General features: G+C 40.9%; 1 protein-coding gene and 1 long non-coding RNA gene across 2 annotated transcripts; one reads left to right on the top strand and one right to left on the bottom strand.

The window, feature by feature from the left end:
* Positions 1 to 12,656: 12,656 nt before the first annotated feature.
* On the bottom strand, positions 12,657 to 14,258 carry LOC310704829. Its single transcript, XR_014525055.1, has 2 exons — positions 14,099 to 14,258; positions 12,657 to 12,900 (listed from the first exon to the last, which is right to left on the bottom strand). It is a non-coding gene; the product is annotated as an uncharacterized lncRNA (long non-coding RNA).
* A 200-nt stretch (positions 14,259 to 14,458) lies between these two features.
* TRAT1 (T cell receptor associated transmembrane adaptor 1) lies at positions 14,459 to 24,996 on the top strand. The gene is made up of 6 exons (XM_083498760.1): positions 14,459 to 14,984; positions 18,492 to 18,608; positions 21,054 to 21,090; positions 21,562 to 21,635; positions 22,087 to 22,145; positions 23,487 to 24,996. The coding sequence occupies exons 1-6, from the start codon at positions 14,963 to 14,965 to the stop codon at positions 23,751 to 23,753; spliced, it is 576 nt and encodes a 191-aa protein (XP_083354886.1). The 5' UTR covers positions 14,459 to 14,962; the 3' UTR covers positions 23,754 to 24,996.
* Positions 24,997 to 26,309: the final 1,313 nt, after the last annotated feature.

Here is a 26,309-nt window from a genome sequence, read left to right as displayed (position 1 = left end):
TCGTCCATGCAAATGTCACACTGAGAATTCCTCAGGTAGCATCTTGCTGATGGCTGGACAGGACCCTGGTGACCCAAGTGGCGGATCTATTACAGCTTGCTCTTGGTATCAGTGACTTTTGGAGGAAAACCAAAAGCTGAAGACCGCGATAGAAGCTACTGAAGAAAAGTCACCCTGGCTTGAAAGAAAAGATGAAGGCAGTGAAGACATGGAATGCTCTAAATCCCAAAAAGACTCCTTAGATGGTGTGAAGAATCCCTATGGCTATTTTGTTTCTCATTTTATATGTATTTCTATAATCTTTTTTTAAAAGGTTTATTTCAAATGAAAATTGCTGCTGCTGCTCCTTAATAAACGACAACTGCAAATTCTAAGAAGAAATAATGGAAATTCATAAATTCCACTATACTTTAATTGCATTATGTTAATGAAAACTATTATTGATTCATAATCCTATCAAATTAAATTTGAGCAATGGCTCTTCACGTTAAAACACATGCCGTTCAAATTTCCTGCATAACTCAGAAAACTTTTATCCCAAGGCACAAGAAGAGACAAATCAAAATAGTTCAAGTTGTTGAGGAACTTCTATCTCCTTTACTCACCACCTGTCTTAAAAAGAAAATCTGTGGCATACATCTCCTTTGCTTGTTACAGTTTGAAAATATGGTCCCAGATTGTGTAGACTGTGGAGTGTGGGAATGCAATATTTCTATAGCCTCTTGAAAATGAAACATTGCTTTGTGTATTCAGTTCCCCACTATTTATGCCTACCACACCCCTCACTAAATCCTAGTGCAAGTGCTCTGGAACATTCACTGCTACAATTCTGGGATTTTTCAAGACAAATGAAAATCTGTTTCATGCTTACAATGCTATACTCACCCTTGCCCAATTCATCGTCATCGCTACAACACCCATTTCTCACATAGTGGACAAGGTGTTCTCCAAAACTGCCACAGGGACTATATGGCCATCAAACAATTATATATAAAAAATAAATGTTAGAAATCATTGCATTCAGCTGAGGAAGGGAACAGCTTTGCCAGCACTCCTCATATAGCAATGAGAATTCCAAACATAGAAAAGAAGTCATTAACACATTGTGGCCTGGAAGGAAAGTCCTGTATTGCTTGTCAATGGGCTGTCATATCACCTAAGATCTGGGACATTCATGAAGACCTTTCTCCACCTGCCCATGGCACTGGACATAGACAGTGACGTAGTAGAAATGCGGAAGATAGCTGGTTAACCCAAGGAAGCCTTGCACAATTAACCCTTCACGTGACCATATGGAAGCAGGACTTTACAGCTCTCCTAAGCTCAGCGGTAGTGATTCTAATGCTGACTGCTGCTGACTCGATTGCTTGCAGCAGTGCTCCTTCTGTGGTGATAACACAGCTGTAGATTAATTCCTTTGCTTGCCTGCTAGCGTAGATCATGAGACACACCCTCCCCCCAGCCAGGTAAAGGTAGCTTAGCAATTAAGCCTCATGACTTGGGGCAGACAAGGGTATGGAAATCCTTAGCATATTTAGTAGAGAGATAGGGTGCTTTGATGCATAATTGAACAGATGTAGGCATAGCCTGGCCAGACTGAGGTCTACTCTGCTGCTACATCCCTGGGGCTCCCACTCAGACGAGAGAATGCCACTTGTTCCATATGTTCGTCTATTCTATCCTTGTGTAAGATAAGCCTGCTGCTCAGTAAATTTCAGCTTTCCTTCACTGTGTCTTGCATTTGCTTCAGAGATATAAAATAAAAAACCTAATAGAAAAAAGCCTTTTGCCTTTGGTGAAACACTGGGGAAGGGGGAGGACTATACACAATTTTTGCTTTACGTGCAATCTCTGGAACATAAACCCCCCCCCAATAAGTTGTGGGCTTACTGTAATGTGGCTTGAGTAATAGGACGATACTGTATTCCTGTAACAAAAGTCTCCATCCAATGGAACAAATTTATTACATGGAAAGTATTTTTCGGGGTGGCAGGTGGTGACATCATCAACTAAGATAGCTGCTTAATTTGCCTCTCCACCTTACACTGTTGTTTAAATGCAAATTAAATTGTCAAAAACAAGAGCCTCAGATGGGGTATGCCTCGTAGAAGAAAGAAAAACAAACCTGGTCTGCTCAACTCGTGGATTTCCCCTTCTCTTCCTTCAGCAACCTTGCCGGTGTCACCAGACCCACAGAGAGCAACAATGCTGGCCAGGATTTCATAAGGTGGGAACAGAGAGACAAGTCTGATGAACAAGAAGAATTACAACAGCTGAACTAGTGGGTCCATATCTGCAAACAACTGGCTCAGGATTGGTCCAAGTTTGGTCCATAGCTCTCTTCCCTCTGAGAAAGCATATTGTTAACAAAACACTAGCTGAAGCGCAGACTACCAAAAATGAAGACTTCGTCCAGAGCCTTCAGTAAAAGCATCCTTAAGATCCCTTGAACTATCACAAGCAGAATGAAAAATTCGAATGGAAGACATTTCGGACCGTGAGAGATCCTTTAACATTAGGGCCACAGAGTTTTCGGAGGACTTTGGGGAGCAAAACTTTCAAGAGGCCTTCCTCTCACAGATCATTTCTTTTTCAGGATCTCTCTCCAAGGGCTTTGCAACAGAGATGAGAGTTCTGAGCTTGTGCCCTGGTGCTAACTGCACCTGGAGTTCAGTATAATTGGGGCTACCCTTTTAAATTATGAGTAAGCCACAGCATCATAACCAAATCGACCACAAAGCTAAAAAACTACTTAATCGCCTCAATCTACAGCCTGAATTGAAATACCAGGAAATACAGGTGGGGATGTGTCAAAATTAATTTGGGGGGGGAATATACACGAGGAACTGAAAAAAATGTTTAAAACAACAATTGGTAAGAAGCCGGAAACATTCCTTTTAGGAAATGACATCCCCAAAGACTTGAAGAGAATATTTTTATATGCAACAGCCTCTGCAAGGTTACTGATTGCAAAAAAATTTAAAGACTGGCAACATAAATTTTTTGAAATGATTGAAATGATTTGAAATGATTGTTGCCGTCATTTTTGCTAATTCAATCTAATCAAAATCTCAAACAGGAATGGAAATGTGTAGAAGAATATATGACCAAAAGATGCTCCAACAAGAATTTATTGATGTGTAGAGACTGATTTCACAAAGTTAAGTTAAGCAGATATATAAAATTGAATGTTTAATTATTAAGATACAAAAATACAATCTCAATAATAAAGTTACAATAATAATAAGAAAGTCACGCATGGGTGGAGGGAAGACACAGGGCAAGAAATAAGAAATGGATAGATGTTGGTACATAATGAAATGCGAATTTACAAATATAATGTATATGTATATGTATCATTATGTAAAGCTTTCTTATATGTATTGCAACATTAATAATAAACAAAATGTTTTTTTTTTTAAAAACGAAATACCAGGAAATACAGTAAAGAAACAGATCTAGATAACCATTCCTGGAAGCTCAAGCTGAAAAGAGGAAGGGGAAAAAACATAAGACAGACCTTATGGGAAAGAAAATGTATTCTGAACCCAACAGGGCTGCTTAACATGGATATATAACTTGACAGTGATTAATCCCACCTCCTTGAAATTTTGTGGGAGGGAGGGGAGGGGTCTACCAAGTTTCCTCTGACTTGTCCCTGCTGCATCAGATTCAGAGTTTTCTGTGGATCTGTCGGTGATTTGGGGATTGTTGTTATTGTTTTAGAGGAAGAGGGGAAGGAGGCTGGATTATTTTCTGGTATTACAGAGCGGGGGAGGCCACTGCTTCGCTCCTCAGAAATTGGAACCATCAATATCTTTGACCATGCCCCTGGGGAATTAGTATTACCAATGGGAAGTGAAATACTGCCCCCTCCCTTATGTAGGCCTGGTTCATGACTTCTCCAAAGTACAACCACTCTCAAAACTACAAAAAGATCTTCCCAAATTTGTTGAATTAGATGATTATGGTTCATACTCTTCTTCTTTAATTTGGGAGACTTTCAAAGCAGTGGTTAGTGGAATTTTAAATAGCAAGCATAAAAGAATCAAAAGAGAAAATGCCATTACTTCTACCCTCACCCAAAAATGAGGAATGTGAAAAGAAACAAATCCACTGCAAGCAAAAGGATCAACAGTAAATTACTATGCAAGAGAAGAGACTGAGAATAATTAACAATACCCAATATAAAAGACTCAATGCAATACTCAAAACAGAAATGCCATTAATTTGGCAATAAAAACTCTAGATTACTAGTTAATCAACTCCACAAGTGTTAACCTAAAAGTCAGGTCCACTCTTTGAAATTTGGTGCCTAAATATTCCAAAATTAACTCTAGAACAGAAATATCTCCTGTTACTATAAAGAAACTGCAAAACTGAAAGCCCTTTAAATCACCAGCTCCAGATACACTGTGTACAAAAGTTTTACTGACCAGTTGACACCATTCATCTTAAAACTTCTTTTTGCTATCCAGTTAGGGTGAGGAAATGGATCCCCAATACGTGGGGGGGGGGGGGGGAACCAACATAGCAGCAATATCTAAACCTCAAAAAGACCTAGAAGCAGTTGACTCTTATTGCCCAATATCTCTCATTTGTGTATATAATAACCTTTTTACATGATTATTAGCCTTAGTTTTACCAAATTACATATACCCAGAACAAGCAAAGTGACAGACTATGGATAGATACATCTAGGTAAAGTGATAGTTATTCGACTATTTTAGAAAGAACATTGTATCATTCACCTTTCGTTACCATTTTAGGGAAAGGGAAGGATTGGTCAAATGTTTATTATTATTATTATTATTGATGTTTGTTACATTGTGCCTTCTATGTTTTGATATATGTACAAAAACCAAATACACAGGATTTTTTTTTAAAGTATTTTTAAATATTGTCTTCTGCAGTGACTGCAAACTATTCCGGACCTGTCCATGGCTGGGAAAATCCATATGAATACCCCTTCATCTCCCTTCAACAGCAGTGACATTCAGTTATTATCAGCCTAAGCCATGTTCAAGCCAGTGAGGTGAAAGGCTATTTGTATCCTGTTACCGATCCCCCTGAGCCAAACAGGCATTCTATGGTGCTTCTCTTAATCCGGTTACCCAAAGCCAATTTGTTTCTTTATAATGAATTGTGACTTAATAAGATTGTACAGGGTGTCCTAGAAGGGGATGCACAATGCAAAGCAAACTGCCGCCCCTCCCCCATGGAGGCAGATTTTGATATAGGTCTTTCAATAATATTCCTTGCTATCTAAAATTAATTCTGCACCTACCTTTAAAAAACAAAAAGACACCAGCTCCTGCATTTTCCTTTAAAAGACATAATTTGCTTTCGTTTTCGGAAATCATTTGCTAACTCTGATTAGTTCACTACTACTTAAACCAAGCTAATGCTTATATAATTAGGAATCTGTTCCTATGCTGCCATGTCATTTAGAAGGGGAAAATATCACATAGGATATTATCAAAGGCAAGCCCCATAAGTGGAAGCTGTGCAAATTGTGCTCGTCAGTAGCCCCCATTTGTTTTAATGGAGAAACATGCCCTATGAAAACACATCCCCAGTCTTAGATTGCATTCCGTATTCATAGACAAAATAAGCAGCTAGAGAGGTAAAAATCTCCAAGGTTAGAAAGCCTCATATTGTGCAGAGAATGACAACGCTTAAATATAGATGTCAGTCACACTTGCTTCCAGCAGTCCGAATAGATTATACAATTGAGAGGCTAAGTTAAGATTAAAGAGCAATGATTTGGAGATGTTACCCTAAATCATTTCAATGAAGAATAATGAAGGTTTAAATTGGCTTAGCATCAAGACGGACAACTGAGGTTAAGAAAATAGGTCACCCAGGACGTTGTAACGCCACTGGCAAGGAAGGGGTATAAATGAAGGCAGCTGCCCTTTGCACTTATCGCCTTAATTATTTCACTTGGCCTGCCACACAGCTTCACCGTGCTTGACAAAGAGCAGAAAATCCAGTGATAAAGATTGGCTTTCCTTTTTTTTTTAAAAAAAAGAATAAACTCCAGCTGAAGATCCTTAAGCTGTGAAATACAGTGATCACCAGTTTGCATGATAGAGGCTGTAACACGACCTTTAGCCACGGTGAAACAAGTCGAAATTCACATGCAGGACCTTTGCCTGGCAAATGCAGTGATAGCAAAAGCTACCCCTGTTGATTTCTGCCTGTTTGTGAAACTGTGTAAAAAGTGACAACAGTCTCAATCTTGTGCGACAAACACACAGAGTGCAATGAGATTGAGTGTTTGGGGGAGGGGGAGGGAGGCTCGGTTAATTTCATTGTACACAGGTTGTACATTGACAATAAAGGTATTATTATATTAATCCACATCACAACAAGCCTCTCCAGGTTCTGTGTCGTGTTAAACACATTTTACCCAGTTGCTAACATTGCCTTCTTTGGCAAAGCAAAGGATAAATGTCCATTAGCTAGAAAGAATGATTTGGCAGGCAATTCCTTTTTTCTGTCAGTGCTCCTGTGCTTTTAACATTACACGACAGTTCAAAACTCATCTGGTTTCCACTGCCATGGATATGCGGCGATAGGGAAAGCTATTTAAGGTCAGCCTGCCATGGAGATGTCAAATCCTTTGGGTAAAAGAGGTAGCTGCCCTAATAACTGAGCTGGAGGCTGGAGGCTGTTTGTAGAATGAGAAGTCACCTAGAAGAGAGCCTGCAACACAAGAGATTGAAAAAGGTTGGAGTGACATACTTCCTGAACATCTGGTAAAAGCCAACGAACAATGAAAGCCACTATTAGCCATCTCCAAACACAGGGCAGCCTTTCTCTAGCCCTTGGCATATTTGTGTTCAAAGCCGTATAGACTTCGAAGCAGAAGAGCAATTTGATCAGAAATGCCAAAATGGACTGTGATGGTGCATGACTAACCTCATTCACATCTACATTGAAACTTGTATAGACTGTATAGGCAGTTTGCCAGGCCTTTGGCCAGGGCACAGCCTGACTCCCTCCTTTGGCAATCCTCACAGAACTGTAGCCCAATGGTTGCCATTAATCTGATTTGAATTAATTTTACAATGAAATGATTTTAGAGTGTTTTATCATTTTACTGTTGTTAGCCGCTCTGAGCCTGGCTTCGGTTGGGGAGGGCGGGATATAAATAAAATTTTATTATTATTATCATTATTATTTGCAGTGCATACTCAATACAAAAGATAGTGAGCACATATCACCACAGATAGAAGCAGTTCCTAACAGAGTCAGCCAAATAGATCAGCCAACCCAACACAACTGCTTCAATGTCCAACATGTCATGAGATTTCAGACTTTTTTGGTTTCCGAAAAGGAAGGAAGAAATGGGGGGGGGGGGATTGACTGAACAGTGAAATACAAGATTTGGTTCCAAGCAGAACAGCGCAACATCCACATTTGCTTTGATTTTTAGAGCAGTGTGGGTGGTAGCATGCATTGCCTGGGCATCTAGGGTCAGGCATTACTGAACCAGACTCCACATGAACAACTTGCCCCCACCCAAAAAATGCCAGAACCAAAGCAAACCAAGCTATTTTTTAAGGCTCGCCTTCCCTCCTTCCCAACAACATCTCCTAAGCTCCAGCCACTAGTGGAGAACTTCACTTCTTAAAGGGCAACCTTTTGGCCTGAAGAGAAGTGTTCCTGCATTCCAGAGACTTTTGCCTGTGACACTAGACTATTGAGGTATTAGGGGGGCCACTGGGTTCCTCGGGCTCAGGAAAAGTTGCCCATGAAGGTCCTGAGACCCTGGTGCTGCGGGAGGCTGTTTTGTGGGCCCCTGTCTGTGTCTGTGTCAGCTTCAGGCCCAGTGGTCTCTCTATTGCTAGGTACAGGCTCAGAGTCTTGAATCTGTCTAGCCCAGCGGTTCTCAACTTGTGGGTCCCCAGATGATGTTGGACTACAACTCCCATCATCCCTGAGCTCTGGCCTTGCTAGCTAGGGATGATGGGAGTTGCAGTCCAACAACATCTGGGAATCCACAGGTTAAGAACCGCTGGTCTAGCCCCTTAGCTGGTGACTTGGCAGATGCCAGCTCTGCATCTGGGTCATTCTATTGGTTCTCCACTTCCAGAACTAACCCCAGCAGGAAGTGCCAACACTGAGAGGCAGCAGGAAGAGAAGCATTTTCTAAGCTGTTCTTTTGAATATGTACCTTGAAGGTCAAAGTAGGTATGATGTTAAATAAGTTTAGCATTTAATGTGCAGCTTTTTTCTTAAAATGCATGTGGCATTCAACAGTGCTGTGGGGTGATGGCTATTAAGACTGCAGCAGGTAGCAGGATACTGAACCCTTCTTCCCCAGCTGCAATCTTGAAGCAAACCTCTGCTTTGAAGCTGGTGTTTTCAATGGGAGGAATACTCCTGTCCCCAGCTTTAGAGATATGGTTTTCTCCATTCATACTTATTTTCTCATCTTTGCTAGAAATAATAAAATCTACTTGTGCCTATACTGTAACCAACAGAGTACAATTAGTGTGCAGTAGCAAAATTGCATCATTTAAAATGTTATTTTAGAATTTTTTGTTCTGTTTCCAAGTGGGCTCTCAAAAAAATGAAAGATAATAATAAAGCAATAACTATTTTCAGAGACTCAGTATCAAAACACACATTGGTGAACAAATATAGCCTAAGAGACATCGGTTGCAAAAGTCTGACTCAGAAGGGTAGAGAGGATGCATGGTGAATTTCCCCAGGGAGGGTGTTCCAGAATTGCAGCACTACCCCTGAAAAGGCACCATCTCTAGTAAAGTATTAGGAAAAGGGTGGCAGCACAATTTGTTTGGTCAATATAAAACTTCTAATTCTGCCATCCAAGCCACCTTCCAACAATTACTAATTATATACCACATAGATGTATTCAAATACTTGGCAATACTGTATTAATATACTTCTCATTTCAGACAACATGTTGTTGCAAACAGTGTGGTACATTGCTACTGATTAACTGTTTCTTATGTTTCAGCAGCATCCAAAGGAACTGCAGGTTCTGAATGAAACACCAGGTACATAACAGGAATGAGTTATTGATTTGAGCTTGTGAAGCACTTGCAGCCACACACAAAAAACCTATTGTAGGTGCAAAACCTTTGTCACAAACGTCAAATCACTACAAGTAAGCACAGCGTGGCGTTTCATATTAGTATCTAAAAAGTGTGTTAACCAGACATTCCTGCTTAAAAATATAGATTGTTAGGTACTTCGACTTGGCAATCAAACACGGTAACATCAATATCTAACTAATGCAGCAGGGGTTGCCACATTTATTTTTGGAAGAGTTCCTGTATGCCTTCAATAGCTGCATGTCAAACAGAACATCAGCAGGTGACCACTGGCCAGTCTAGAGCTGATGGTGAGAGGGCCCATAGCTCATTGGAAGAGCACATACTTTATATGCAAAGATCCTAGGCTCAGTTCCCACTATCCTCAACCAACATGGCTGTAAAGGACCTCTGGCCAATCCTTGCAAGGCTCAGCACTAGTCAGGGTACCTACAGGCTCAATATTTCATGGGAGGGATTCAAACATGTACAAGAATTTTCGGGGTTCCTCCAGAAAGGTGTTTTTGCAGACACATTCTGCAACATGCTATTTATGCAGTAATAGTGCCTTTGCGGTGAATTTATACTGGACCATCACTGTTACCGCATGCCATCTGGAAGGTTAACCTTGTGTTCTTGTGCTTTAGCACTGCAAAAGCAGGACTAACACCCCTCCCAGAACATTTGTTGTATGGAAAGTTATAGGTTTTCAGCATGAAATTAGAGGACATGCACCGATTGGAAACAAAGCGTTATATCCACCTTCAACTTTTTGCAGGCATGCTATTGAAAGTGTGGTTTGTGTAATACCACCCTGATCCTACAAGGAGCACAAATCATCATGAATATACAATAACAAGGACGTCTGGAAGGGCTCTGGGTTTGTGCCCTAGCACAACAAATCTATTTTTTTAAAGTAGACATTTTATGGCTGAGGAAAGGGATAGCAAAGTGCATTGGAAAGTTTGGATGTGTAAATGACCAACTGGAAACCAGGATGAATGCTCAATAAAATAAATGAGATCACTGCCTGGTGCAAGTAGAATTAAACTGAATATGCTTGTTAGGATAGAGAAAACAAGACATCAAACTGCCTGAATAACCAATTGGACTTCAAAACAGTGCCCACCCTCTCTCACCCCTGGGGCAGCCCTCATTCCCCCTCAGTCTTTTGCATAAAGAGAGCCCCACTCTGTACCAACAGATTCTGGCTTTTGAGCAACTGGGAACCCTTCACCCAGCAAACCCAGGCTCTTGCACGGACTGGCATAAATCATTGCCTCCAAGCAACCATAGCAGAAAATAATAAATCCTCCCACATGCTTTTTCACAAGAGTAACAGAGAAAAACAAATACAAAAAGGAAAGAGGCTGGTACCCTCACCCTCATGAAGACACTGAGATAGTAGTTCCAAGGGAGAATTCCCCCTTTGGAGCAGCCCACTGATAGTAAGCAGCCTGTTGTGGGGTGGGCAGCAATCCTTAAATAGTGATCTCTGGGTTGAAAGTCAGTTAATAAGCCACAGCTGCTGTCCCCCCCCCCCCCAGTTCTGACAAGACTCACAGGCCTCAAGGCCAGCAGGGCTGCAAGCAGATTTGCTGGCCTGTCCCATCACTGTGCTCCTGATAACAAGCCGGGTCAGCATCCCATCTGAAGCTCTGTCAGTGCACCATGGCTGATACAAATTGACTGACTTAAGGGCAAGAATGATATGAGCAAGCCCTGGTAGAGAGATCTGTTCAAGCTTCAGGCTGCAATCCCGTACATATTTGCTTGTGAGCAAGCCCATTGAGCCCATAGGTGCTTACTTTTGTTTCTCATTTTTGCCATATTGAATTCAGTTTTCTACCTTTCTACAACCATTTGCATTTTAAAAAAAATCCTCAGCATTTAAGTGTGAATTTCTCATAATAAACACAATTTTACATACTGTTTTGACTACTGTACACAGTTTTGCAAGCGATTGCCCCCATATAATGCATTTTTGTATTTCTTTCACAAATAAGTTCATATTTATGCACACTTTCCCATAATACATGCATTTTTGTGAACATTGGTTGGAGAACTGAATTACAACATTCAGATAAATGTGAATTTGAGGATGGCAGGGCTTCTGTTCTCATGTTATTTCAGAAAGTTTAAATTTGATAAATTCAGTTTTGAGTGAAAATGGAATTTCTCCCCCACCACAACCTTCTGAGTAAACACACAAAGAACTGTGCTGTAAATATATTAGTTGCAAATATATGAATATTGTCAACTGACGGTTCAGACATTACCAGAGAAAAAAATCATTAGCCACTAATCACAGGTGATGTTTTATTCCAATAAATACCACAGTGGTAACTGTATTCACAGTCACTTGCTGTGCTATCTCTACACGTTATTTACTTAATCACTTGTTTGCTTAAGTCATGTTACTTGGTGATCTGAATTATCCTTCCTGTATAATTGAATGTATTGTTTATGAATAGTGTTGCTTCTTCTCTCTGAAGGTTATTGAGAGGTCTGACCTGGACAATATTTTACCACAACAGGAAGATAGACCTACCTCTTATCTCCTACCAGTAAATCCCAATCTCCTTTCCCCCCCACATCTGCCCTAAACAACTGTCCCCAGTACAGGGTTATTCTTCCATGGCCTATAGAAGAGGTCAGTCTATGCTTCGGTTAATGCAACACATACTTTTGGGTTATCAAATGTGAACTTGTTTAACTCCATTGAAATGTGAACTTGTTTAACTCCATTGCATCATTAGTCTAACCAAAGTCTCACAAGACAGAAGGCAGGCAGGATTTCTTTCAATGGAAAATATCTGTGTGCAGAACTTCTCAGAGGCCCCTGTCTGAAAGTGTCACTCAAAGTTCTGGAAAAAACATAGTGGTTTCTCCCCAGGAAGTCTATGGCTTTCAGTAGCTGGTGAGACTATGAAAGTAATGGTTTCAAGAGAGATACCTTTGTCTTCAAATACAGTTAAATGCTATTTAAAACCAAGGCCATGGTTTATTTTTAGGGTTGTATGCTAATTAAGTAAAACTAAGGGTGATATACAAGGTTAGTCAGACTCAAAATAGATCTATTGAAACCAATGTGCAGTTACTGATGCCCATCAGTTACAATGGCTCTGCACATGATTCAATTGGAATGCCACCCTGAGTGAGTGAGTGAGTGAGTGAGTTAATTGATTAAATTTGCATAAAACCTCACATACAAATAACATTTCTGAAGGAAACAACATGTTTTGTTTTTTAGATGAAACACTCATTTGTCATAGCATAATCTTAAAAAGACATTTCCTCTTGCATGAGGTAGAAGGACACATGTCTCTTTTAAGGTAACACTTGCCACAGTTTTTATAGGTATTTGTATTAAAACTATTTTTAAAAAATATAAAGGAAAACAAAAATCTTCTGCCCAATAAACTGGGGGTAACCTTTCAGTTAATGAAAAAGCTATATGAAAAAGTTAGTAATTATGTACAGAGCAATTGCATACATCCCTTTTTAGAAGTAAAGCCTATTTATTTCAATGGGACATACTATCAGGCATATGAGTATAGAACTGCAGCCTTCAACTGAACAAAATCCAGACCCTATCATTACTTTATTAGAACCAATGCAACATGTTACAAAATATGACCAACGAGAATGTTGTAATAATGGTATAGCCCAATTATGGATTTTGATTTTTTCCCCCCTCAAGTGGGTCATCATGGATCAAAAAGCACAGGAAGCAAATTAAATGTTGCAGCCTTATTCATTTCTTTGTTCTTAATAGTCCAGCAGGTCTCTCTGTGTTATATGCAACCCTAGCAAAATCTTGGTTTTGCTAAGTAAGAGACAAAAATCGGCAAATGTTGATTAGTGAGCACATGCCCGCAGTCAGCTGTGACTGAAATTAGGGTGGCCAACTTTTTAACCAGTCTCTGCAGCTGGGGCTTTAAAAGTGGCTCCACATGTGGCATGAAGATAAATATCATCTGCTCCTTGCTGCCTAGCCCAGGTTTACAAGCACAGCTGCAGAAGCTTGTTGAAAATTGGCAGACCTTCAGTCATCCAAGCATACTTCCAGTGAGTTCACATGCTTTCTTAAAGGGGCTGCACTAGTTACCAGTTCATTGCCTAGTCCATTTTAAGGGGCTGCTATTGGTATAAAAAGTCCTAAATGACTTGGGCCTCAACTATCTGAAGGAGCACTTCCTCTCATCTCACGACCTGCTGCTTGCTGCCAGTCCCAACTGTGGCTGTCACAAGTTTCAGACAGGGTTATTTCCCAGCCCTATCTGGTGATGCTGGAGAGTGAACCTAGAGTCTTTTGCATGCAAATCATGTACCACTGAACTATGAATCCTCCCCAAGTGCATATCTTTCCTTTCTTCTTCCGGTTATTCGCTCCTTTGAAGAAAAAGCAAAAGTTTGCATATTTCCCTTCCACTTTGGGGCCCAGCTGGGACGGGCATGACAGCACCTTTTCCTCTCACGCCGTTGGGCCCGCTCTCACTTAAATTGCCCCCCCCACCTCACTAAAAAACCCTTTACCCAAAGGTCTCTTTCCCCTTGAATTTTTAGCCCAGAGAATCCTGCGTGGGATCTTTGTGAGGGGGTAACTAGTAAGTTGGAGTCTCAGACTGGTTTTCTTTAAATAAACAATAAAGATTCATTTAAGGCAAGATAGTAAATCACTCAAAGGGATTCAACTTAGGTTGCTTCAGGAATACAGTGTGATTTCTCTTGAATTTGTCCTCAGATCAAAGGGCTCTCCACACCCCCTCCCTTCACTGAGTCTGGGAGTTTATTCTTTTCCTTAGAAGAATCTCTCCCCTCCAGACTAGAGTCCCAAGTGGGCTGTTCCTTTCCAGCTCCTACTTCTCCTGGCTCAACCTCTGCCTCCCAGTAAAATTACAGTCTATTCCTCCTACAGGACACCACATTCTGTCCTTCACAATATGCTTAGAGTGGAAGCTGTTTCCCTCCCAGAACCAGCTCTTTCTCCCATTCACTCTTTATACCTCAACCTGTCTCCCTACCTATCTCCCAACCTCTCCAACCTCCATAATTCCAACCCTCTCAACTCCCACAACTAACTGTCTCTTTTCAGATCCTCTCCTTTTAAACTCTTCCCTCCTGGAACCACGGCTAATCAGAGGCTGCCGTTTATTAACCATTTGTTGGCAGGGAAGAATGGGGGGGGGGGGGGAGAAAAGAAACACTTGTTGATCCAACCTGTTCAGCAAAAGCAGGGGAGGGAGTAGAGGGTGTCTCATGTGCAGTGTATGCATAACATGCCCACCCCCCTGCCTATATCCTGCGCTATATGGAGCGATTTCCATTCCCCCTTCTACTCATTCATCATCATAATGATGCCGCCGCGGTGGTGGGAAATGAGAGCAGTCAAACGTGAAAAGCCTCTTACTGTATTTCTGCCTCGTGGCTTGTCAAGATCCACAATTTGAAATTGGATTCAGAAATTAGGAGAGGCTGCACTAAATGAGTGTTATTGTTGTCTTAATGACAGAAAAAATGTGAATCCCCACAATGCAGTGCATGTTCTATGGGAATCCTTCATCAGAGGCTCCACTCAAGAGTGCTTCGATGGGAGGTGGAGAGCTCTCAGTGTCACACTTCAAATGCATCACTTGAACACATCTTATCTTTTCTTTCTTAAAAAAACAATGAAGAGAGGGGAATCATAGCCCACGTCCCGTGGTTGTTAGAGAAGAAGCCTTGGTGTCTACTCTGTTTCCTGTTTGCATCTACAAAGATTTAAACTTGCGCTTCAGGTGCCCATATTGACTCAAAATTGGGCCAAGTAAACGCATCCCGCATAATCTGCAAAGTTATCTCAACTCTGAAACCTTTTTTGTTTCTGTTCGGGTGAAAGTGCTGAATTTATGAACGGCAGGAAATTGAAAGGTATGTACCTTTTCCTCATTACTGGTAATTTGGGGCATGCTAATTTAGGCTAATTATTTTTGCAGAAGGTTACAAATCTTATGGTTCAACACTTGCATTAATTATTACGATGACTAGTTGTTATTGTCATCTTCATAAACCTTAGATAATCTCAAATTAGGTGGAGGAACAATTCCATTAATATTGGTAGGTACAATTAATGTTTGTGCTTTATAATTGCTACCTGATCTAAGGGAAAGCTGCTTTTTATGCTGTGCCTTTTACCCTCTGAAGCCACGCAGCTTGAATATTAAAAACCCAATTAACTGTGTTCTGATTAACTGCTGTTTAAAGATACCTTTCAAGAGATTCAGACCCTTTTTAAGATGTTCAAGCCTATCCTGAAAGGTCATCAAGGTGATTACTTTGTTTACACCAATTTTATATTGTTCAGTAACTTGCAGGAAGAAACTACTGTATGCGTGTTTACTCACAGAAGGAAGTCCCACAGAGTTTCTCAGTAGGCATAGGATTGCTACCTTAATGGATTTGCTTTTGCTAAGGGTCACTGCTACAGGAACTTATTTATACTGCTGAGGGTTTGGAGAAAATGTTTTCTTTGTTTTTAGGTAAAGGTAAAATTATCGGTGCAGTATTAAGCAGATTCTACTTTCATTTGCCTGGTATGTAGTGAGTAGAAAATAAACTATAGTCTTTTCATTCAAAGGACTATGGTCCCTGGATGCTTGGATCTCCTAGCCTTTTTCTTAAGCAGGTGCCTAAAAGACTGTTAGCTATGTCCACACTTCCATATATACCGCATCCAGTGTGCTGCCACTGCTGGTTTGGGACATCACGTACACACAACATTACGCCACAATCCATATCTTATGAAATACTGTTTGATGTGTTTCCTACCGATCCAACTTCAATCTGAATTGAGAAAAATATGACCTCTCTGTTTTAAGTCAGTAATGTGTAAGCAGGCTTAATCCTAAAGTTTGCACGCTACCTGTTTCTGACACAATATACTGAACGTAGCAGTGTATTTAGCTTGAGTTGCTCACATTCGTTTTAATTTTATTAGGTTCTACAAGGCTTTTTTCCAGCCAGAACTTAGTTCCAGCACCTTTCAGGTGGGCGCCATTGACTTCCAGCTGTAGAGGCATAGAAAAGTTTTCATGAGCTGCTTGAAAGATGCCAGTGGAAACTACTGGAAACACTCCTGTTTCTTCTGCATCCAATGTGCTCCCACTGTTCATCTTGGAGGCAGTTGTTCACACAGAAGCCATATCTATCCTGTGGTTTCTTATGAAATACTGCATTTGGATGGTTCTAGAAAAATAGGTGCCGGAACTCACAATGAATGCCTCCCTTGTTTCTCTTATACTGGCCACGGTACCCACCTGATAGGTGCCGGAACTGAGTTCCAGCAAGTTCTTGTTTGGAAAAAAAGCACCAAACCAGTTTTGTTCCAAACTGAGAAAAAGAATAGCCTAGCTGCATTTTAAACTGGGCAGTGTATACACAAACTAAATACCTGACTTCTTGTTAAAGCCAGCTAGGCTACTACATGGGGAACAAATAACAAACCTTCCTCCAGATGTTCTCAGCAATCAAGCTGGATTAAAAGGGCTCACTCAATAGGCCCTCAAGTTTTCCTGGGCACAAGTTATTGTGGACTTTGTATATTAACACCTGATCTGCACTTGTTCTACAGGATCAACAGCATTATGTCAGATATAATAGACATCTTGTTAATTACAGCTTCCATAACATGCTGGCCTAAATAGCTCTTCCAGCCTATTCAAGCCCTACGGCATCCTCACAAAATTGCTATATATTTTGCATTTTATTTCCCTTTGACCTCACTGCTTACATAACCTATGTGTGCCTGCCAGCTTAGGTTAACTCTTCATGCATCTCATGACGTGGACTCTGTTCCACAAAACCGTATGTCATAACCAATTCATTAAACTTTCAGGTGCCACAAAAAATATTTGCTATTCCTGCTGCAACAGGTTAACATAGCTGCCCACTTGGAAATTGACACCAAACAAGAACGGGCGGAGATACTAATTAATTCAGGTTGCAGTTCTGTACTGCACATACTTCTCAGGGAGCAATCCCTATGGAATTCAGTGGAGCTTACAACTGAGACCTCAGGGAGCCCTTCTGAACCAATTTAAGACACTTGAGTGCTAAGTACTGATAAAAGTGCAATGTTTAAGTATCTGCTGCTTCTTTGCAAAGGGAGAGAACCAGAACAGGTGGAGGCTGCACACCTTGTTTCCCAGCAGAGAAACAACCGTGTCAGTGTGAGCCCCTTCTATACCAACGACAGACAATTTTCAATTTAGTTAGATGCTGAGTATTTGTAGATCTGCAAGTATCCACACTGTCTGTGCAAGGGAGGAAAATGGAGAGAAAATCAGAACAAATGGCCCTATTTCAGAGTCTTCATTGGCCACACCCCATGACTTTGTAGCAGCCCTGCCAGCTCTAATGGGCACCAATTGGCCCTGCTAAGCAGCATGCGTCTGAAAACATAGACGTTCAAGGGAAGCTTGGTCTGAAAATGGCTGTTCGTTTCTTTCATTTTGTTCCTGGATTTGTTGTACAAAATGGGGGCAAGAGAGACTGGAAACGAAAGTGGAAGACTTAAGACCTGTGCACTGCGCAGGGGAGAGGATTTTCTCCCCAACCCTTTCAGCCTGTGCCATTTTTCTGCTAGAGATCCTACCCCCAGCCCTTTGCCTGTAGCTCAGTGGTCTAACTGATGCTTTGCATGCAGAAGGCTGCAGGTTCAAGCCTTGACATCTCCAGGTAGCCTAGGAAAGATGGACGCACCACTGCCATCCAGGCTAGACAGTGCTGAAATAGATGGACCAATTCCTTCCTCCTGTGTCCTGCAAGTGAGACAACTATGCAGCAAAGAGTTGTTGTTCTTTCCCCAAGGGAATACCTTGAAAAGAGAACCAGAGGGCTCTGTGCATTCCACTATTCTGTAGCTGCATTGCACAAAGACCAAAGTTGGTCTTGACTCGAGTGCATAATGAGCCATGGCCTACCCACACCATCTTTTTTTCTTCTAAAAATAGAGCACATTTCTAGCCTTTAATGCTCATGAAAATAAACATGAAAGGGTGTGGTCAGGGCCTGTAAAAACCTCAGAAGCCAGGGTGGGTATGGCGACTGAATGTGCAGTTGAACAGGATAAGAGGTGGTAAGAGGTTATAAAGTTTATAGCACATCCTACAATTATAGGTACAAAAACCAGAATGGGGTGGGGGACATAGATGGACAGACCACATTGATGGGGCGGGGAGAGAGGTGTTTATTTTCAATCCTCCTCCTGGTTGCCCAAGCCACTCTGAGTGGCTTCCAACACACATAAAAACATAATAAAACATCAAACATCAATTGTAACAATCTGATCCAATATAGAAAGTCACAATGATTATGAAGTGTGTGTGTATGTAAAGGTTGTTTTATTTTTAATATGTGTAAATATTTTTTTTATTATAGAAATGGACTGTTTTCAATGTATCCCTTGCTGGGTACCTCTTGGTTTTGTAACGACAATTATGATTATTTCCTTGGCGAAGAATGTATCGTACTACTTGAAGGAAAAGAAAAGGAAAAGTAAGAGGCAGTAGATTTTTTTGGCTTATGAGATCCTTGTGCTTCATCCAGAAGTCGGTGCAAAATGCTGTCGTATGATTGCTAACAGGAGTGATATCCTGACAGCATATAATCCCTTTGCTCAGAGACCTGTGTTGGTTTGCTGATTTTCAACCCAGCAAAGTTCATGGTGTTATTAGTAGTATATAATTTCCTTAGCAGCTTGGGACCAGTTTACTTGTGAGATCGCCTGACCCCTATATGTATCCTCTCAACCACTTTATGATGCTCGTTCCACATTTGCAAGAAGTTGATCTGTTGGTGTGGCAACACTCACACTTTCGAACTTCCTGCCTATTGATATCAGGCAGGTGACTTCCCTGTACTCTTTTTGGTGCCTGCTAAAAACCTTTTTTAGTTCAGGAAAAACATATCTAGACATGTAGAATGCTGATATGTGTCTAATCTGGTTTATAGCTTATCATTCATTTTAATTATGTTTTAAATATTTTTAGTTGGTTTTAACTGTCCCCCCCCCAATTGTATTATTATTTTTATATCTCACTTTGAGGCTTTACAACAATCAAGCGTATATAAATCTTGTAAAATAAATAAAATAGTTACTAGAACTCTGTAAAATGGTTTCCTCCCTAATGCGACCAAAGCTTCAGTTATCCAATATAATAATGGGGAGAGTACCAGTGTTATATAAAATCACAAATATTTATTCAGCATTTTCTTTCAGTGCCAAGGAATTAGGCTAGATTTGAGCAAAGTTAAATGCTATTTTTTCTTAAGTAAATGTCATCTGTGTTTAGACTGATCAGTTTGTAATTCATATACAAAAATAATACACGTTAAAAATGCCATAGTAAGTTTTCAGTAATGTGAGGAGTAATGAGAGCTCAGGGCTAGAACACATGCTTTCTATGCAGAAGGTCACAAATTTAATTTTCAGGGGGGTTGGACTACATGATCCTCTTGGTCCCTTCCAACTCTACAATTCTATGACTTTGCTGTATTTTAAGTCACTCTGTGATATTGGGTGTGTGAGACTTTGTTGTTGCCAATCATTACCGACTCTGAAGACTATACTGGGCTTTAGGGACCCATATTCTCTCTGTGTAAGTCTGCTTCCTGTGTGGAAGGGGAGCGGGTGGCGCTGTGGTCTAAACCACTGAGCCTCTTGGGCTTGCCAATTGGAAGGTTGTCGGTTCGAATCCCCGCAACGGGGTGAGCTGCGCTGCAATCCCACTGGCTGTTCTAGCTTCTGGCTTAGCTGCGCAAAGCCTCCGCAGGGGAGCGGGCTATCCAAAAGCCAGAACAGCTAGAGGGAGTGTTGCGCAGTTCTCCCTCTAGCTGTTCTAGCTTCTGACTTAGCCGCGCGAAGCCTCCACAGGGGAGCCTTCATCCCGCTGCCCTGCGAAGGCTTCATGCGGCTATCCCCCAAAAGCCCCCAAGAGCCGGGGGAAAGCCTGCAAGCCCCGCACACACACGGCTAGTGAAAGGGAGCGCTGAGGAGAGCCTGGGATGCATACAGGCGCTGCTCAACACTCCCTTTAAAGAATACTTTTTTCTTGCATTCCCCCTCTAAAAACTAGGTGCGTCCTATCATCCGGTGCATCTAATAGAGCGAAAAATACGGTAAATAGGTACTGTTGTGGCTGGAAGGTAAACGGCATTTCTGTGTGCTCTAGTTTCTGTCACAGTTTCCCATTGCGCCAGAAGCGGTTTAGTCATGCTGGCCACATGACCCAGAAAGCTGTCTTTGTACAAACGCTGGCTTCCTTGGCCTGAAAGCCAGATGAGCGCTGCAACTCTATAGTCAACTTTGACTGGACTTAACTGTCCAGGAGTCCTTTACCCTTTTTTACCTAAGTCTGCTTCCTATGTGGAAGTAGAAGTCTGGAATTAGTCTGAAATTAATCTGGACATGATCACAAAGAGCTGCGCTCCTTCCACTATAAATGACAAAAGGTAAATTCTGCAGGCAAGACAGGCTGGAAAAACGTGCTTTGTAAATTGTAGGAACTATTTTATTTTTGTACGCATTCAAATAAGAGGGATGGTGGAGTCTAGCTGGTCGCCTGTGGGAGAGTTCAACCAAGGATGATTGGGTTCATTTTTATTAAATTACTTTGCACATACTAGATATCCTCAATTCTGGTTTTACTATACATTTTGATCACTTAATTTGGGATCTTAAAGGTTTTAAGAAAGCTTTTCTCTTGCACACTTTTACTGCAGAGTTGCTTAGACCCAAGAAAATGTACAAAAATATGGATTAACTGAACTTATTAAGGGGATAACATCTAAACCTGAGCTGTTAAATTTAGACTGCTGCGCCTAATTACTGACTGGAAAGGTGTAAGTCGGGAAAGATTTAAAATAATAAAACAGCTTTATAGAAGATGAGTTAAATGAAGGTGTGAAATGATTTCCTAATTTGCTCAAAATATTTTCCAGATAAAATATATGAAGACTATCAGCAATATGACCCAAGGTATGGCGAATGTTTTCTTTCTTTTTTTATGGGTGAAAAGTGATTGGGCTGGTATGGAAGGTTATCTTGATTACATATAAATACAAATATTTATTTAAGACATTTCTGTACGGCTTCTCACATCATTCACATGACTGTGAACAACTTTAAAAATGCAAGATTGGCATTAAAACTGTCACATATAAAATGCAGCTGAAATCTTGTCCAGGGTTAACATCAATAGCCAACCTATTGAAAATGAAGCATTAGCAAAAGTGTGAGAGCATGGAATGTTTAATGTGACAAAAGGACCTTAATGTTGGTGCTTGTCCAACTTAGTGGGGGGGGGGCGGGATGTGATTCCATAGATTGGGCACCACCACCAAAAAGGCCACCCCCTCCTCGTGATTGCCAAACAGAACTCTATCAGCTGCAACACAACCAGACTCTCTTGCATCGTGGCATACAATATAGCTATAATTTCTTTTGCAGCTCTGGTGAGTTCTATACTGAAGAATGTCCTGTTTATGATAACCTGAATCATCATCACCATCAAGACATACGAAGTAAGTTGAGCTTAAGACGTCTGCCTCCTGCACTTAGGATAATATGTCAAAGCATTTATTGTGAGAGTAAGCAAAGATTTGAATATTTATTTATTTTTATTGAAAAGGAACAGACTATTGCAGTATGTTTAGCACAGCTGAATACAATGTAGCTGGGTACAATGTTTAAAAGTACAGTCGTATACAATATATACAGATACATTTAGATTTGAAGATTTTAAAAGCTCCCCCCCCCCCCGGAAATTAAATGCTGATAACTGGACGCATGTCTATCATAGTATTTTAACAGCCCAGGGAATATTCTAAATGTATTTTCATATTTTATGACATGTTTAAAACGGCCATATTGCAGATTCTAATTAATTTGCTACAGCTCAGCGCAGGATATTTAAATCATTGGTAGCATTATTCAACTCTTTCTAAAAAATGTTCTGTTTCATACAATCTCCAGATGAAAGCTGCTATGAACAAATGAATGCCCACCCTCACACATCTGCCAATGAAGTACAGGTATTACTATGGAGACTTGCTTTCTAGAGAAGGTTGACATTTTGCATCGGAGCTGTTTGTGTGAATGTAAATGCCAGAATCGTATGTTCTGATACTCTTCAGTTGTCAGCTTGGTGCCCTTCTACTAGCAGAAGGCCTCTTCTGACCTCCAGGAAGAATGCTATTTAATAAAAGTCCCTTCCTCTCCTGGCAAACCAGTCTTTACATTTGCACAAAGCTCTTTTCACAACCTTGCTAAGGCCCGCTATTTGCACCTAATTCAGATGCCTTAAGGTGCTGCACTTCAAGTCATCTTCTGCTAGTGCTTCTGCAAAAGTTCACTGAATAGCCCCAATACATTTTCTCCTTATACTCCACAGTTACAGGGGTACCTCGGGTTACATACGCTTCAGGTTACATACACTTCAGGTTACACATTCCGCTAACCCAGAAATAATACCTCAGGTTAAGAACTGTGCTTCAGGATGAGAAAATAAATCGTGCTCCGGCGGTGCGGCAGCAGCGGGAGGGCCCATTAGATAAAGTGGTGCTTCAGGTTAAGAACAGTTTCAGGTTAAGAACGGACCTCCGGAACGAATTAAATACTTAACCCGAGGTACCACTGTATTGCGTTTACACTTAAAGTCTTTATAAACAGTTATTAAGCACCATCAGTGTGCATGGCACTATACAAAGTGGGTTTTTTTTTTTTAAACTGTTGCAAACCTAAGAGTAAGACAAATAAACAGTGGCTCCATTCACACTAGTTTATTCTGTTTTCTTTACATTTCCCTCACTCTTAATTTGAGCATTATATTCGAGCTTTCACACAACATAAGAGCCACTTCCGAGAAACTAATGAAGTATAGAGCAAGTTTACCGCTCGTTTCCTCTTTAGGTGATTCTGGAGAAATCCATTTGCAGCCCCCTTAACCTGGGGGTTTTGTGCAGTGATTTCCCAGCCTTTTTCACATGTTCATGCCACAGCCACTCATGTGATGAGCCGTGAGGTGGCATACTGGCATGCACTGTGCTACCTGCCCATTGCAAGGTGTGTACCTTTTGCCTGACGAGAAAGTGTGCCAGTGTTTCGGCACAGAAATCCATTCTAGGTAAAGCCTAGAAGAATGGCAAAAGGCAGAGGGAAAGGAATGGCATGGAGGAATGACAAGGGTGAATGACATGTCGGTCACAGAACAGGTGTGTTCAGTGTGAAAGTTAGAAAAGGGGACAGATGCGCTGGCCTTATAATCTGTTAAACTAATGTAATAAACCCCACCTACTGCAACCTCATAGGTTCTTTTAAAAATAACTACAACCCCATGACTAACTAATATGAATTACTTATTTGCCTTCATGTAGCAGACAGCCGAGCGTCAGATGTGCTATGCTTCCTTGGATCACAGTGTCAGAAGGAAACACAAAAACCCTCGAAAAAAGAAATATCCTACCTTGGAAGTGGATGAAGACCAACTCACCAGAAGCAGCAACTTGCCCTCAGACTCTTGCATTTACCTCAACAGTGAACAACTGAACGCTGAGAATAAACTGTCTGAGGATCCAACTCATGAGGATCCTCACAAACTATTTGGGTTAATTCACACTATGAATGATGCCAATTTTCAGTAGGAATTTGACCCAGCCGAGTTACTGTAGCTGATAAAATACTTGGAAAACAACTGGGTTGATACCAGGTAGCTTAAAAACTAATTAGCTGAATAGGAAGGATGTTCGTTCAGTAATAGTTCTACATTTATCTGACCTTGGACTAGCAAGGTCAATTGCCAAGTAGATGGTCAACTGAGAAATAATATACTCTGTGTGTGTGTGTGTGTGTGTGTATATATATATATATGGGGGAAGGGGTGGCGCTATGGTCTAAACCACTGAGCCTCTTGGGCTTGCTGATAGGAAGGTCGGTGGTTCGAATCCCCGCAACGGGTTGAGCTCCTGTTGCTCTGTCCCACCTCCTGCCAACCAAGCAGTTTGAAAGCACACCAGTGCAAGTAGATAAATAGGTACCACTGTGAAGGGAAGGTAAACGGCGTTTCCATACACTCTGGCACTCGTCACAGTCCTTCATGTGCCAGAAGTGGTTTAGTCATGCTGGCCACATGACCTGGAAAACTGTCGGACTGCTAGATCACATCAACTTCTTAATGGGAGACTTGACTGAACTGAAACTCTGTCTGACTGGGTGCTTATGTAGATAAGCCTGATTCACACCGGAAATTCCTTTTCTCCCCTCATACTGTTTCAGAGCTGACCCCATTCCCATAAACGGGCATGTACAAACCAGGGCACATAGCTATGTAGCTAGAGCACTAGTCCATAAAAGGAAGCCCTTAGGTCAGGCACAGGCAAACTCCGGCCCTCCAGATGTTTGGGACTACAATTCTCATCATCCCTAGCTAACAGGACCAGTGGTCAGGGATGATGGGAATTGTAGTCCCAAACATCTGGAGGGCTAGAGTTTGCCTATGCCTGCCTTAGGTCTTATACCGGAAAGACTAAAGTGTTGCTAACTTTTCAACATGAACCTTGCCCATCCATTACGCATTTAGATTTGCCACATTGTACATTCAGTAACACCATGCATACTGTGTCTAGTAACACGGTGCAATATTTAGGGCTAATTAGTGAATAATGTTAACAGCTTTGGTTCATCTAATTAACACTTGTACAACGAGCAGATTTAATGTCCACATATGTTTTGTTTCCTGCTGATAAGTACTGCTAGAGCCGATCCCCATTGCTCAACGAGTGTGTAATGTCTTGTGCATCTGAATTCAATTGTCTGGAAAGAAAGGGGTAAATGAGGTGTAAAAATAAATCTCCAAGGAAGAATTTGACATTCTTCTAGGTATTTGAATTATGACTACTGTCTTTTTACACAGTAGTCTGTTTTATAATCTATTCCTTATTATTCCCCAGATATACTCACTTAGCTTAGTCTAAGGCTGTACCTGGTAATAAATTTTTAAAAGATTTTTTAAGTCCGGTACTGAAAAAAGAGTTGCAGTTAAGCAAATTTAATCCTATTGAAATTGGTGAGTGGCATTTAAGTGCAGGCTGTTGGGGAAAAAGGCTGGCTGATTTAGGATTGAGTCTAATTGTAGCCTTAATGACCTGACACATCTTCTACTTGCCTTTTATATGCCAAGACATCTTTTGTTAGTTTAATGGTAAATATTTAGAGATGACATTTGCTCTAATTTTGTCCCCTTTGCCAAAATGTTTATTCAAAGTTATCCTCACCTAATGACCTAATCAAGTAAATTAAGAAGTTAACATTGTTGTTAATTCATGCTTGATCTGTGGAACTGCACAAATGCTAATATATATTTGCCAGGCCATCTGGCAGCCCTTAGCATGCCAAATTTCTGTGCTGCCAAGCGTGTCTCAATAAGTAGTTCAGGATAAGTCTGCACTCAACTGGATGCACTGTAAAAACTACAGCCAGGCATTTTAATTTATTTTTTAACGAGGGAGTGAAGTGCAACTTTCAAACAGCAGGAGAAACTAGCCATTTATATGTAAATAAATACATTCATTACAGCAATCATATAGTGCTACCTTACATCAAAGCCCTGTCTGAAAAAGTCTCTAGGATTTTATCTAAAAGAATGCCAGGTCAATGCACATTTCACTAAGTCCCACAGTAGAAATTTTGAAAGGCATCTTAAATGATGGAAGTATAGATATATCTGACGGCAAGCTGCTATATTATCATTGTAACATACTGCTGCCCCAAAGCACTGGTATGTGCCATTATGTGCTCTTATGTATTGAATACAGCTTACTGTTTATAAAGCGTTCCTCAAATGTCCAATGTATTCTCTGTAAAATAGGCTAGAATAATTTATTCTGTATTAGCAAGGGGAAACTGATAGCTAAGGCACTAAGATCAATGAATCCAAGAATTCCCTATTTGTAGTTCGTAATAACCACTAGTGCCAGATTTGGCTTTGCGGTAGAAATGGGTAAGGAAGCTCTGCTGGAGCAAAAAATGACTGTGCACATAAAAACAGAAGATTCAGCACCCACATGGTCTAGTCATTTCTCTGCTGGGAAATTGTTCCTTCCTGGGCCTACATGGTAAAGCAGCAGCAGCAGCTGGATGCAAAAATGAAATGGATATGGTAGTTCTATCTGTACTGTACTGTACAGTACTGACCACTACTT

This window comes from Podarcis liolepis, assembly GCF_965112155.1.
Source record: "Podarcis liolepis genome assembly, chromosome: 4".
Lineage (NCBI taxonomy): Eukaryota > Metazoa > Chordata > Lepidosauria > Squamata > Lacertidae > Podarcis > Podarcis liolepis.
The sequence above is the reverse complement of the archived record's forward strand: the minus strand, read 5'-3'. Positions and strand labels throughout refer to the sequence as shown.

Excerpts from the sequence above, each read along its gene's own strand:
- TRAT1 (XM_083498760.1), top strand. The coding sequence starts at position 14,963 with ATGAACGGCAGGAAATTGAAAG. Across the intron at positions 18,609-21,053 it reads GAAGGAAAAGAAAAGGAAAA|ATAAAATATATGAAGACTAT; the intron begins GTAAGAGGCAGT and ends AATATTTTCCAG. Across the intron at positions 21,091-21,561 it reads TATCAGCAATATGACCCAAG|CTCTGGTGAGTTCTATACTG; the intron begins GTATGGCGAATG and ends TTTCTTTTGCAG.